We start from the raw sequence: 14,303 nt of genomic DNA on the forward strand, positions 1-14,303 counted from the left end.
TCGCCTTTGGTCTGTTCAAATACAAGGCAGAGAAAAGCTCATGGCCAGGCAGCTGCCAGCCGAGCTCAGTCTCTAAAATAACACTTTGCTCTTTCTGGCAAAGTAATTCTGGGCTAAAATTTAAAACACTTAGTTGCCAATCATTTGTTTCCTCATTATACCATGTACAAAAACCTGAGGGAATGCTATGAACACACTGTGTTAATAAAAGGCAAAACTCAAATTGCTAAAGCAAGGGCAAATACCATTTTCAGGGATCTCATACTCCACATTTTGGACAATGAATTCTTTATTCTTTTCATTCCATAGAATCTGCAACAAAAATTCATTAAAAACATCTGAAAAAATAGCTTCTTACCTATTTTTTCTGGTTTGATCAACAGAATAAATCTGCTTTCTCAGCCAGCTTGTAGAAAAGGGAGAAAAAAAATAAATCTAAGAATTATAAAGAATATATAGCCAATGAAATTTCAAAATCTATAGACAAAACTCAATAGAAATACTTAAAGTTCTTAAGATTCATGTCTTTTAGCAAAGTAAAAACATTACCAGTTTTTGCAGCATTCAAGCATCCAGCCAGTTTTTTTAACCACATCTGTAAATATGTGCTTTGCTACATTTTAAAGTCACATAAACAAGACAGGAAGGGGAAGGGTGGGCAGAACAGAAAAGAATGAGTAACCAGAAGCTATAAAAAAGTAAGAGGATAAAGTGAGCCAAAACTTCAGCTAACCTAAACTGGAGTAACTCCATAAAGTCAATGATTTGTGCCAGATTTATCTTTGAGCTTTTGGCTCAAATATCTGCTAGATGCATAAAAATTAAAAACTAGAGGAAAGTGAGAGGGTTTTAAGGAATTTTAAAGAAAATCCTCATTACAGTGCATGTCAGGTTTAGATGCACAGTAAAATACTTTTAGTTGCACCAATAGTAAATAAATACATACACAATTTTGATCTAAAAGATGAAAGCACTGCTAAGCTGATCTTGAGACTCAACAGGAATTACTCTTGTTTGACAACACCAGTGTCAAAGCCACAGTTTGATCAGGGAACAAGCAGGGGCAGAGAATATCTGCACTAACAGCAGTGGCCACAAACAAAAATGCCAGCAGCGATGGAAAGCAATGGGTATAGAGATATTACTGAAACCTGTCCACAGAACTGGCAGTCTGAGCCTGAGCAGTTTCACACACAACATCCTCTAAAGGACAGAGGTGCAGCTTCACCTTCCTATGGCTGACTTTTGAATTTTCCAAGAAGCCAACACACAAACACCAGCTGCTCTTGTGACCTCATGAAGAGATTTTGTTTTGTGTGCACAGAACAAGGTGAAGTGCAAGTTCACATTAGTGTATGAAGCAGAGTGTGACTCCAGAGCACCTATGCAGCAAAATAGACATTGAGAATTTCCATATGAGGTTTCAATGACCTACATTAACTGAAAAGTGTTCTTAGTGTAATTGGCAAGCACCCCTTGTTGCACCTTAAAAATTTCATTCAGATTTTCCTGTTTCAATCCCCAGTCTCACAAAGTGAAAATATACCCACGTACCTCTCTGTGATTGCAGGTGTGGGAGCACTCATGACCTCTTGATACAAGATATTCAAGCCACACAACCATTTATCAGTATCATCTTTAGAATCAGCTGAAAAAAATAATATGCTATGTTAAACACCAAAACAAAACCAAGACAGAACTTGTTTAGATAAACCTTAGTATACAAAGCTGCTGATAACCTTCCTCTTTGATAAATCTCATTGCATAACTTTATGTTGCTACAAATAAAGCCAATAAAAAACAGCATAAATCTGGGGGCAGGTAAGCTCTGACAAAAAATACCTGCTTTTAGAAGACTTTTATCAGAGCAGGAAAGTTTAAATATTTCAGCAAAAGCAATATAAAACTACTGCTGAGCTCCTGTGGTAACACAATCAAAATTAATTCTCTTATCTTCTGCCTCCACAGTGGCAAAAGCCCAGGACCCAGATCAGAGCAACCTGAAGGACACAGGCAAAAGACCTCAGTACTGCTATAGCATAAAGCTGGTTCATTATATTCCCAGCAACCTACAACAAAAGCCAGTAGGCTTTTGACATAATCACCTATTTATCTTATCCATGCCTCTCAACACATTGTTCCAGACTAAATTTTGGCAGGACAAACAGAAAGGGAGCAATGTACAAAATTGGTGTAGCAGATATAAAACATTTTAATACAAGTCAAAAAAAGGTCTAAAATTCCTTATGTGGCCTAGCTAGAAGGCAGGTACATCTTCCTCCCTGCCCTACAAATTAGTATATCACTGCTTTGTTTTGTTTAAAATTTAGTTTGCCTTTCTATTTTTCAAACCAGAAGAGTCCTCATCATTTATCATAACTGCATTTGGTAATTCTTCAGCCCAGCAGAAGGAAGATGAGGAACTGCTTGCTGGGCACAGCTTTCCCTAGGAAATACCAGCTAAGCTGCAATAACCTTGCATGAGATGTGATCTTTACAGCCCTCAGGTGGGCAAAGCCCATTTGATTTAGCAGGCTGGCTCTGAAATTGCATGAAGGCATTCTTCAATTAAACCAGCTCTGAAAAATTATTTTCACTCAGGAGCTGAAATCTTTTATCAGCCTTCAAAGCAAACAAGTTTCTCAAAAGGTGAAGATTACATTTTATTTAAACATACTTTCAAACAATGCTTTATCCCCCAAGGATGAAGCTGGAGCCCAGCCTCAGCTCCCCATTGAAATGTTTTTCAATTTGTTACAATTTTGGAAAGAACACCCACTACCACTGCCAAACCAATTCTTCTCCCAAGACAATTCTGCCCCTTATGATAGCTACCATTCCCTTCAAGGAACAATTCTTTTCTATTGTTTTAAGAAACCATGACAAAGCCCTTCCACAAGGAAAAGGATTTCCCCTGCACTGAAAGTTATATCATGTTGTTCTGCAGTTCAGCATTACAGCAGGAGCTCATGGTACCAAGTGTTTTCAAAGCATTGGCAGAGGCCTGGTTTGAGAACTGCCATGGGGGAGGGACTGGAGGGGCTGTCAGAGGAAATCAAGCTGAAGTCCCTGGCACAGCTGCACGTAAGCACAGCCACTTACTCAAAATTTTCAGTCAACAATGGTAAAACATATTTAAAGTTTAAAACTCCTAAGAATGGATTAGTCACAAGCAGTCGTTCATTTCAAAAGCATCTGACTGCAAAAAACTTGTATTCTCATACTGCAATCTATAAGAAATTCATCCCATAAATAATAAAAAATAAAAGCTGTCAGTATTTAAACACTTAGAAAGCACTCCACTTTTCTCACATTGAGATTTTGCAATAAAGTTAAAGATTTAAATGGGTAAGCGTGTTCATGCTCAGGAAGAGAGAACTACAGCTCCAAATAAATTGTCTGTATGGTTCTAAACCAAGGACCCATTACAAACTTTTTAGAAAAGAAATCTCTTTGTAAATTTCACTAGTTAGAAATTGTATTCAGCCTGTCTCTTTCATTTCAAAATCTTTAGGTTTGTAACCCCGGATAATCTTGCCTATAATAAAATTGTTCCAACCCTTTCTATAGATACAGGGTACAAATTCTCTCTGTTTCACACAGATCTCTTAATTTTAAATTTATCACTTTCCAATTTTATTTATGGTTCCCTAGTACTTATTTAGAAGAGATTTAGTATTAATAGGTGACATGCACACAAATAGCCCAAACTAAATTCATTTTTCCAAATTAGTCTGCAATTGCTCATAGGCAACAGGAAAATTTCTGTGATACAGCTGCAATGAAACTTTTTGTGGCTATTACATCCAAAATCATTTTGGCCAGACTAAAAGTGTTAAAACAATATTCTGGCCACACTGAATAGCTGTCCTTAAAGAGGGCAATGTTACCACTGCTCTTCAGTGCTGAAAACCTTACTGGAACTATTTAACCAGCAAAAATCTACCTTGCTAGAAAAATCAGAAACGACACTCGCACAATGCACCTCTGGAAAGTGAAACATTCCAAATGCAGCGGGTCACAGACAAGAAGGGCTGAGTAAAACTTCTGGCTCCAGATTTTAAGCATCTGGTGCACTCCTGAACTGCAGAAGTTAAAACCACAGTATTCTGTTCATTCCTGTTCCATCAATGTGTTTGACTTGTTCAATCAGTAACCTTAAAGAAGAAAGAAAAAAGATAAAAGTACCTGCTAAACTTAAGGTGTTGAGGACAAACTGGGTACCATAAAAAACAGTAAAGCAGTGCTCTTCTCTGTGCCTTGCTTTGCAACGTTCAAAGTCCTTTGAATTCTTTCCTGGGCGAATTTCTTTTATTTCCATCAGATCCACTGAAAGAAAACATCCAGTAAGTACAACTGCAGAGCCTGAAATGGTAGGATGGATAACTCAATGTATGCACACACATATAAAATAGCTATATATATAAAAATGCAGGTCTGTATTGGACAAGAAATGCAAATTGTGCCAGCTTTTAATCCATAAATCCACAAATAAATAGTAACAGACAATAGTAGAAAAGGACCAGAAAAAGAAAAATAACCTGTCATATTTTTATTATTTCATTATCACTGATTTTCCACAGACAACGTGCATACACATGGCCCTTTGGCTCACAGAAAATGTGATTTCACAAATGGAATTAACTCTAAGCAAGTCATTTTCCAATTGCCATGAAAACTGTTCAGAAACAAAAAAGAATATACAATTTTACCTTACCTGCCTAAACCATCCACATAAATCTTACATAGCCAGCTAACCTTGTCAGCTAGTACAGTCACTGGTACTTTCAAAAAAATATTTGAAGCAGTAATATAAAGAGCAAATCAAGCTTAATAATTAAAATATTTGTGAGTTTTCTGACGGCCAGCTCCAGGGAGATCTGTGTTATTTAACATAACCTGCTGTATCACTTTCACTCTCAGGTCTCCAGAGAACATGGGTATGCACTGGAGCACAGAATGGGAGCCCTGCACAGCACACACTCTCCCAAAGTCAGCTCCCTTTTTTCAAGCCCTTGCTACAGGGCCTGCAGAACAGGAGGGAGACAGCACTGAAATAGAAATATGTGTGCTCTCAAGATAAGATACTTATTAGAAAACTGAGGAAGTGGTTTTGCTCTGCCTGTGGACCAGAGAAATAAACAGCTCTTTCCACTTCTGGACAGTCTTGACTTACAAACTGCAGGACGAAGTGTGAGGAAAAACATTTCATGGCTGCTCTCGAAATGTGTTTATCAGACCCAGCAAAATCCAAGGAAAACAGCAGAGGGTTTCTGTCCATGCATTTAAGAACACCATGATATAAACCCCGTTTCAAATGAGCACCTCATCAGTAACAGAAGACCTTTAACAACATAAAGAAACAGCAGCTCTGCTGCCAGACATGGGTGAGCTGAACAACGGCAAAGCTTCCACCAATGTAATGCTGCAATTCTATGATGCCAGCGTGGACAGATAAGCAAGGAAGTTCATCAACAAAATCCTGATAATGAAACATTAATTCATCTTGGAACTTCTTATTTTCTGCAAAGTATCCCAGGCCAAACTTCTGCCAGACATTCCTTTCTCACAGTCATTAAACAACTTACACTGTGAAAATGAGACCTCAAAGGTTAACCTGAATAGGATACAAGCATCTTTCTTAAATGAATTTTTCCAAGCATCATTTGTTCTCAAGGTAGCGGTTTTGATATCTCAGCCTCCGTCTCAAATCATGAAAGCATCCCCTAAGATCTGCATATCTGATTGGTGAAGACTCCTACCAGACATTCCTTTCTCATAGTCATTAAACAACTTACACTGAAAATGAGACCTCAAAGGTTAACCTGAATAGGATACAAGCATCTTTCTTAAATGAATTTTTCCAAGCATCATTTGTTCTCAAGGTAGCGGTTTTGATATCTCAGCCTCCGTCTCAAATCATGAAAGCATCCCCTAAGATCTGCATATCTGATTGGTGAAGACTCCTAAATTTGTATGTTTTCAAAATAATTCACACTGTGCCTATAAATTACCAGGAACCAAAAGCTTCTAATGATGACACTGATCTCCCCAAGTGAGACCATTCAGAGTCTCACTTGGATGCCTAAAGATGTATCCAAATTACCATCCTAAATGTCACCATCTAAAAAAGTTATCTTACACCAGGAATTTACATTAATATCAACAGAGAAGAATCAGAATGCAAAGATAGAAAGTACCCAGATGGAGAGGGGAGGAGGTTGCATGGCTGCAGTAAATGGCACAGGACTGCACACCAGCCTGCCTCATTCCAAGTGCAACCCCAGTCACCTCTTCTGCTTTCCCTTCACCCAACAAATCCCTGCTGAAAAACACAGTTTTAACTTCAAAGTGAATCATACCTTTCCTTTCAGACTCCTTTAAATCCCCACACATGAACAACACAACAAAAGGCCCTCTCAAAGTACAAACTAGAAGCAGTGATAAAAGAGATTTCACAACCTGCCTTGCTGTTGTCATTTCCAGGGGCTCTTACCTCACACTGACCTCTGAAACAAACACACAAACTTGCCCAATGTCTCCCCTCAGTTACACACACTCACTGCAGTCCTTCTCCTTGCACTACTGCCTTCCAACCCCACCATCCCCTTCTCCTGCATGAACCTATGTGTACATACAGAGTGGCACAAGGATTTTTGTATGCACAGACATGTTATTGCTCCTCCAACTGGTTTTTCAGAAAGGGTTGCACTATACCCTGATTGCTATACATTCAGTAAACAGAGGAATGGTTCAGAGCCAGGGAACAAAATTGGGTGAAAGAGAGAAGAAAGAAATATGTATATTAAAAAATTAAAAATTTAACATCCCTACTATTTTCAGGCAATATATTTTATATATATATATATCCTGCAAAATTTGGGCAAGATATCATTACGTTTCCTTAGAAAATAAATGAAACAGGTACAAAACACAATTTTTATTAAACATCCTTTAGATTTTTACAGAAATGAAGATGTAATACACATTATCATTTCAGAAAATGAATAGAAACCACCTGTATGTATTTTAATGACATTTCATAGTGTTGGTTAGGATGTATCACTCTACATTATTGAAAGAAAAGCCAATGTAGAGAATCAAAGGGAGAAAAGAGAAATATGAACAGCAAGCATTAATTCTGGTCTTGCACTAAGCTCTGCATCCTCCGCAGGTAGTCTGGAGTCACCTGGCCCCCTCCATGTGATGCCAGTAACTCCAGAATGGCTGATTGCAACTATACCAAGAAAGGAGCATGCCAGGAAAAGCTACCGCATGTTTCAGGCTCAGATTAGTAAATCAACTGTACCAACGTAGTTGTTACGCAGTTACTGTGAACTTCTTTAACAGCACAATCTGCCACTGAACAATTAAAATGCAATTTCATACCTATGCCAGAACTGCAGGGACAGCACTTCAGACATGCTATCTTTGTTCTGCCTTGAAGTACTGGAGTTTTCCTCCTTTTCAAGCCCACATGCAAATTGCAGAGCCCTGGCTTCACAGACACGTATTTCTGGGCCCTGATACACCCAAAAAAAACACAGACCTGGACAGATGCACCTTGCAGAGTCAAGTCAAATCCAATACACTTGCAGGTGGAATTTCCACAAGAAAGGTGAAAGACGATTAAAACATTTCCTAAGGAAACATGAATGAAAGCATGCCCTGTAGAGAAAGTGACTCACATCCAGCCAGACAAGGAGAGCACTCCCCCAGCCAAAGAGTTTGTAAAAGTCGAGTGCCACTCTAAAACCCACAATCAGTTTACAGTTCATCCATTCCTTTATATGACTATTTCCCCAGGTTGAAACGATCTCCTTAGCAGCCTCATAAGTCACGGATTGATTCTGACAGCTCCCTCAAGAGGCTCTTTATGGAGACCAGACTCCAAGGCACCTTCAATTACCCTGCTGTCTCGGGCTCTGATCTGGATGTGCCTTCGAGGCAGTTCAGAGCTTGGAGCTGCTGAACTTCAGCTCGTGCTGCTGTGTTTTTTGGCAAATCAGTGAATTCAATGTATCCTTACACTCCTACATAGATACTTTCCTAATACTGCACAGATTCATTCTCAGTGCTCTTCAGGGCACCTGATAGAGCTCTTTACTGCCATGAACTTAACAATAAACTTTTGATCCTCAGCATCTCCACTGATCTCCATTCAAATAATCCAGCAGCAGCGATCATGTTCAGTCACACACTTGCAGGTTAAAATTCCTGTGACATTTCCTGCAGTCACACTTGGAGGTAGATATTAAAACACAACCTGCATTTCACTACAGCAGGTGCTGTGCAAGCTGAGGGGAAGACATGATACAAAATAACCAAAGGTAGAAAACTGTGTCAAGAGGAGAACTAGGAGAACTGTGAAAAGCACATTACATTGTTATACACAACATTGTGCTGCACTGCAATTTAAAGAGAGAAGCTCTGGCTCTGTCTGCCACAATGGTCACCCACCAGCCACCTCTGGGTGGGAACACAACCATCCAGCACCTGAACAGACAGGCTGGGGAACAGACCCTGCTGAAAAGCAGCCAGTGCCACCAGCAGAGCACCTTCTGTGAGCTGGAAGTGTCTATCTAAATTCACTGGAGGAAGGTGAGTTTGCAAGAACACCTTTGGTCAAGTCAGGTAATGTCAGGCTGGACCATCAGGCTGATTGTATAGAAATGCACGGGTCAAAAAACCTTAGAGGCTGTCAGCCCATCGAGGTACCCTTGACAGAAAAGTCTACATTAACAGTGTAAAAGTTTACCCGAGTCTGCCATTATGGACTACAGAGTTCTGTAAGATAACATTCCTGATTCAAAGCCCAGATTCCCCAGGAGTCCTTCAGGGTCTGTGGCCACAAATGGTGCTCAGCTCAAAACTCAGTCATGTACTTAAGGAAAAGGAAAAGCCTACAGAGAGTTTCAGAACAGAGTCAGAAATCATGCTTGGAGCATTATTTCAGTAAGTCTGAAGAAGCCTTAAGGGAAACTACTGGCAATGTTTTGAAGAAGAAAATAAGGGACTCTGATCACCCAAGCTGTGTGCACCAAGACATGGGTTGGCCATTCTCTCTACGAATACAATTGCATTTTCACACGTATATATGTAGAGTAATATTCCGCACTCAGAACCAGATCTTTTTTTTTTTCCAAAAATTTGCATCACAAAATGTTCCAAGGTAAGTTTCATTTTAGAAAGGGAGAAAATGCCCACTGCAAGAGGCTGAGTGCAAATGAGTGCCCAGTGAATGAAGAAACCCCTTAGTACCCTTTTGCAAATGTACTTCATGGTGGTTAGTGAGGACAATGGCTGTGCTCTCACTTCTGCAGAATTAAATATTAACTACCCAGGGTGTGTTTTAACAGTCTCTTTTTTTCAGAGCAGCAATGAAACACAAATCATCTGTGACTCTAGAGGGAACAAGGTGAGGCTTCTCTTGGAGGACAAAGTCACAAGAAAGCAGAAATGTCCTGCAGCATGGCAGTCCAGATGTGGCAGGGAAAGTAATTCAGCTCATATAGAGAGATGTTTACTGAGACATTCAGCAGCCCAAGGAAGTCATTAGAGATCAGCCACAAAACTTCTGAAAACACGGTTAAAGGATGAAACCTGAGAGACAGTGTGGTGCACCTTGAGAAAGCACCCCTGAGTACCTTTCCAAGGGTCCTCTGGGGATTTAGCTGAGTGATTGACATAAGATTTAGAGAAGTGCACCTTTTAAACCCATGGGGTTTTACGCAATAAGGTCACACAGAGCTGGCATGTACAGTAACAACAAATTACTACTAAATTCATAACTTCTCACTGGATTGCTCAGTACAACACCATGTTACATGCTTCCCAGTTGGAGCTCTGAATTCAAGGGGCTGTACACCTGGCTACTGATTTCACATTAAAAATTAAAGGGCACCTCCACAAAATGGCATAATAGGGTAAAAATTACATATGTGCTTATAAAAGTTTACATTCTGCTCCATGCAACAAAACAAAATAAAAATGTTGGCATATCAACCTGACTTTGGGAAAAGGATGGAGTACCTACATCTCACACTCACTTTGATCACCCAATTTAGGGGTGCTGAGGTCTGTGCAGTTCATTCCATCCCCGTTTTGCTGGCTGGCCATGACAGGAAGTCTGGTCGTTGTAAGTTAGCATCAGACATTGCAGAACTGAGCTGCTAAAGGGAAGACATTATTTGAAAGGAGCTAGAGGCTACACATGTTCATTTTTTCATTTGACCACAGAAACCAAGCTCCATGTACTCAGCTGAAGACTTACACAAAGATCCCCTGGCTAACAAGTGAAATACAGCCATTTCAAAACACACCAAAAGAAAGGTGAATTTTAATGTTCCTTTGTGAAGCTACTCCAAAAAGAGCAAGAAGTGGACTCACTTTGCCATGACATATTGTTCTTTAACAGTATTCAGAATACAGAAAGCAAATGACAAAACAGAGACTCAGGGTTTTCAACCTGAGTTAAATTTATTTGTTACTTTAAGTCTGAAACAGTAAGGAAATTGAGACAAAAATTCTGCTAGTAGTAAGGAAAACAAAGGTCCCTAGAAGAAATCAGCAAGATCAAGTCCAGCATTCAAGCCAAGTTAAGCACTCATTTCACACTTCTCACCAGAATATATAGATGCTCATCACTTCTCCCAGAGAGGTACAGATCTGTAAATGTTTATACCATCTTCGCCAATGGGGAAAAGAAAAGTTTTCCACCACAGAAGAAATTTACATTGCTATTAACAATTCTACTAAATAAATGACTCAGCTGTTTAACACGTAGAAAAAAGATCAATGTTTAAGAATGTGGGCCACATGCATGAACACTCTCTTAGGTGTTAGTTTTGGAAGTTCCCCAATGTATCTGACAGCAAATAGATGCACAGCATAAAAATTTGCTCTCTTTGGCGGTCATTTTAGCAAAGATTTAAAAAAAAACATTATCAAAATTTAACTTCAAGACAAAGATGCTGCAGGATAAAATTCACAAAATAAAACAATGAAGATAAAAAACCCTAACCCTCGTTAGGCAGAACAGCACTGCCTACAGCAACACACAGAAGGTTGCCATTAAATTAAACTCCAGATCCCTGCTTGTCCCTCACCCTGTCAGCTGAATGTGGCCTGACCTGGTGCTGGTATCTGCATGATTCTATTACAGATCCACAGCTCCTGTAATGAGCTTTGATCATTGGATATCCAGGTGCAACATTTGGCAGAAACTAGTGATTCCTGCTTGGCAGTGTAACAAAGTCTGAAAGCACAGGACAATATCATAGATTGAGAAAAAGCAGAGCAGCTCCCACAGGTTCTAATTCTACTTTGAACATGAATTTACTAAGTCTGATTTTAGTTTTCACACTCCCTTTACCGGGTAAAAATGAAAATTCAACTTCGTTTTATGTCTGGGTTTTTTAACCATGTTCTAGAGGACAAATTCTGTAAAATCTCCCCTTTTCAGCAGGGAAGAAAATCTCAAGTGAACTTAGCACTTGATAACCCTTTTCTGTAATTTAAATGAAAAATCAGCAATGCTCAATGACTTTGAGATGGCAAATTTATTTAAAAGTGGTCATTTTTTCCTACAAACTCTGGGAAAACTACACATAAAACTAGAGCAGTGAGACAATGTGAAATGAGCAGTTCACATAAATTCTAAAATAACATGTTATGCATTGTCAAACACAGGTTTTTGTTATAAATGGAAAAAAGACACAATACAGTCCTATTGCATTAATAAAGGTCTGGGCTGCAGAAAATAGAAATGGCTGCTATTGTTGTGCTGTGGTGTGTCACGAGCATCAAAGGCTTCAATTTAAGTATAGCCTTTATTTTCCTGCTTCATAATTCTGCAATTACATTGACATGATGTCTGCATCTCTGCCACTCCCCAGTCCAGCTATTTCATCCTTTGAGAAAGTTTTCAGAACAAATTAATGCTAACATTTCTCTTCCCACCTTATCTACACCCTGACCTCTCACTCTGCATACAGAAAGAACAGTTTCAAAGCTGATATATTATATAACTTTGCTAAATATGGCCCTCTGATGCTTTAAACCTATTTCTTGTTATGAGCTTGCACAACTAAATTGTCACTAGATATTTTTATTATGGAATCTTTTGCAATAAATAAAGAACATGATTAAAAAAAAGAGAGAAAAGGTGATGTTTCTTTACCAAAAAGTAAGGGATTAAAATATGGCTTATATAACTTTACAAAAGTAGGTCACCTTGTCACATTAATTAAAAAAAAAAATTCCTGGGCTCAAAAAACAGAGAAATAATCTTCTGTCCTCAAATAGAATCTTCCTTGAAATGAGCATGCTTGTATTTCAGAGAATCACACACTTGCACATTCAAGGATGTCACCACAGATTTCTGAGAGTATAAATTCTCCTGGCTGTGAATCATCCCTTCACTCAAGGGATTCTTGGAAGAATATGCAGAAACTCACACATTTTCCAGTGACTAATCCAACTCTAGTCACCATAAGCTTTCCCTTAATAATCATCCTGAAAGCATCTGAGAAAGAATGGAATACTCACAATGGATCAGCTTTCTGGAGATTTATACCTCACCACGTGCTTGCTCTACAAGCTTAAATATCCTAACTTTGGGGCTTAATTTATTCATGTGCATATAAATGCTATATCACAATTTGGGAGTTCTGGAATGTCCTGTCAGACAGCAAACCCCAGGTGTCAGCCACACAGCCGTGTGTCCCAGTAGAGTCCTGGCAAACCCTGCCATCCCTTGGCCACCTCTCCCTTCCCCTCTGCCTGTCACTGCTGTCCCAGCGTGCACAACATCCCCTGGGACAGTCTGAGGTGGCAGAACCACCCCCAGGTGTGTGTGAGCCATCCAGACCCACACACAGCTGTAAAGGTTAAACACACAACAAAAATACACAGCAGAACCATCGGGAGGAAACACACTGCAACAGAGCATGCTGCAGCTTCACAGGTACCACCCAGAATGCAGGGATTCGTTTCTGCAGGAAGAGGGTCCATTGCAAATTAAACAAGCAAACAAAATCCCTCTCCACAAGGAAACCAAACTGTCCTTCTCTCAAGCAAAAATAATTCATTGTCTCAAATGCCGATCTGGGTAGACAGGTGATGGAATTTAACTTGGAATTTAACTGCTTAATACTGGGCTGTGAAAACATCACCTCAAACTTACGTTGTGCACAGACAATGTAAGTTGTCTGTGATCTGTCTCTTGATCTACTATTGAAATAGGATATCCTTCTCTAAAGGACACAACCAACCTATGTTCCTTCATTTAGGGGAAAATACAGAGGTTTCTAACGAGTTCCTTTCTGTTAGAAATTCCTTTTGTAAATGGCAACTCAAGTCTCTCAAAAGGTCAATGTAAAATCTCCAGTACATGGACACTGTGTGATCTGAACCACACAATGAAGACAAGGATTGTTTAAATCAGACTTTCTAGCCTTTGTAAATCCTCACTTCTTACCACACCAAAGCTGGATCTAGGAAGGGTTTGCTGAAGTTTCTCATCCAGAGAAACACATCTGTACTGAGTAGGAAATAGCCTTAATTTTAGCAACTCTTTCACTCTATTCTAAACAGATATGCTGGCAGGTTTTCAACAAAAGGGGCCTTTTTAAGAGCAATGTAATTTAAAATACACAGTAGTGCCACTTTTGGGCCCATGGGGTTGTGTAAATATTTATATAAGCATAGCTAATCCTACATCTCTCCTCTGCTCCGGTCAATTTATTCCAGAATAAGAGTAGCTGCCTTTTTGTTATTGTGAGGCTTAACTTAAATCATTTCCAAAATAATATTAACCAAACTTGAGAAAGGTCACTGTAATAATTATAATCAACCCTAGCTTAGAGGAATTTAAGTGTTTTTCAAACATTTACAGTCCATCAGCAAGAAAATCAGCACTATGACATCCAAAATTCACAGCACTACACAGGGCAGTTAGGGAGCTGAACTCCATCTTTGCTATCTATCAGCAGCCTATTTTTGTGTCCCAAAGTTAAAGAACTCTCCTCACTCTCTGATTTAGAAACACAAATCCACAGCAGATGCTAACATTGAGTTTTCTGCCTTCTGTAAAGAGCAGTTGCCAAGCTTGAGTTAAAATAGCACACACGGATCAGGAAACCATCTTAACTTTCCCACTCCTACTGAATATTAATTGGTTTTGGACTGACACACAGGCAAACTGCAACCATTAAGATCATATCATGAACATTAGATTTTGCACAGCATAAGTGTATTAATATATTAGGATACTTGAGATGATAATTCTCTGCCCTCAACCA

At 39.2% G+C, this 14,303-nt stretch overlaps 1 protein-coding gene across 4 annotated transcripts in view; it reads right to left on the bottom strand.

Annotated features, from left to right (window-relative positions):
* The window catches only part of PLCG2 (phospholipase C gamma 2), a 55,712-nt gene that overhangs the window by 35,166 nt on the left and 6,243 nt on the right, over positions 1-14,303 (bottom strand). For all 4 annotated transcript variants that reach the window (XM_039721391.1, XM_039721392.1, XM_039721394.1 and 1 more), the window contains 3 exons: positions 4,189-4,329; positions 1,555-1,648; positions 359-406 (listed from right to left, as the gene is read on the bottom strand). In XM_039721391.1, coding sequence (XP_039577325.1) covers positions 359-406; positions 1,555-1,648; positions 4,189-4,329 — 283 coding nt within the window. The remainder of the gene's footprint in view (positions 1-358; positions 407-1,554; positions 1,649-4,188; positions 4,330-14,303) is intronic.

This window comes from Passer montanus, unplaced genomic scaffold (genome assembly GCF_014805655.1).
Source record: "Passer montanus isolate IOZ18808 unplaced genomic scaffold, ASM1480565v1 scaffold45, whole genome shotgun sequence".
In the NCBI taxonomy this organism is placed as follows: domain Eukaryota; kingdom Metazoa; phylum Chordata; class Aves; order Passeriformes; family Passeridae; genus Passer; species Passer montanus.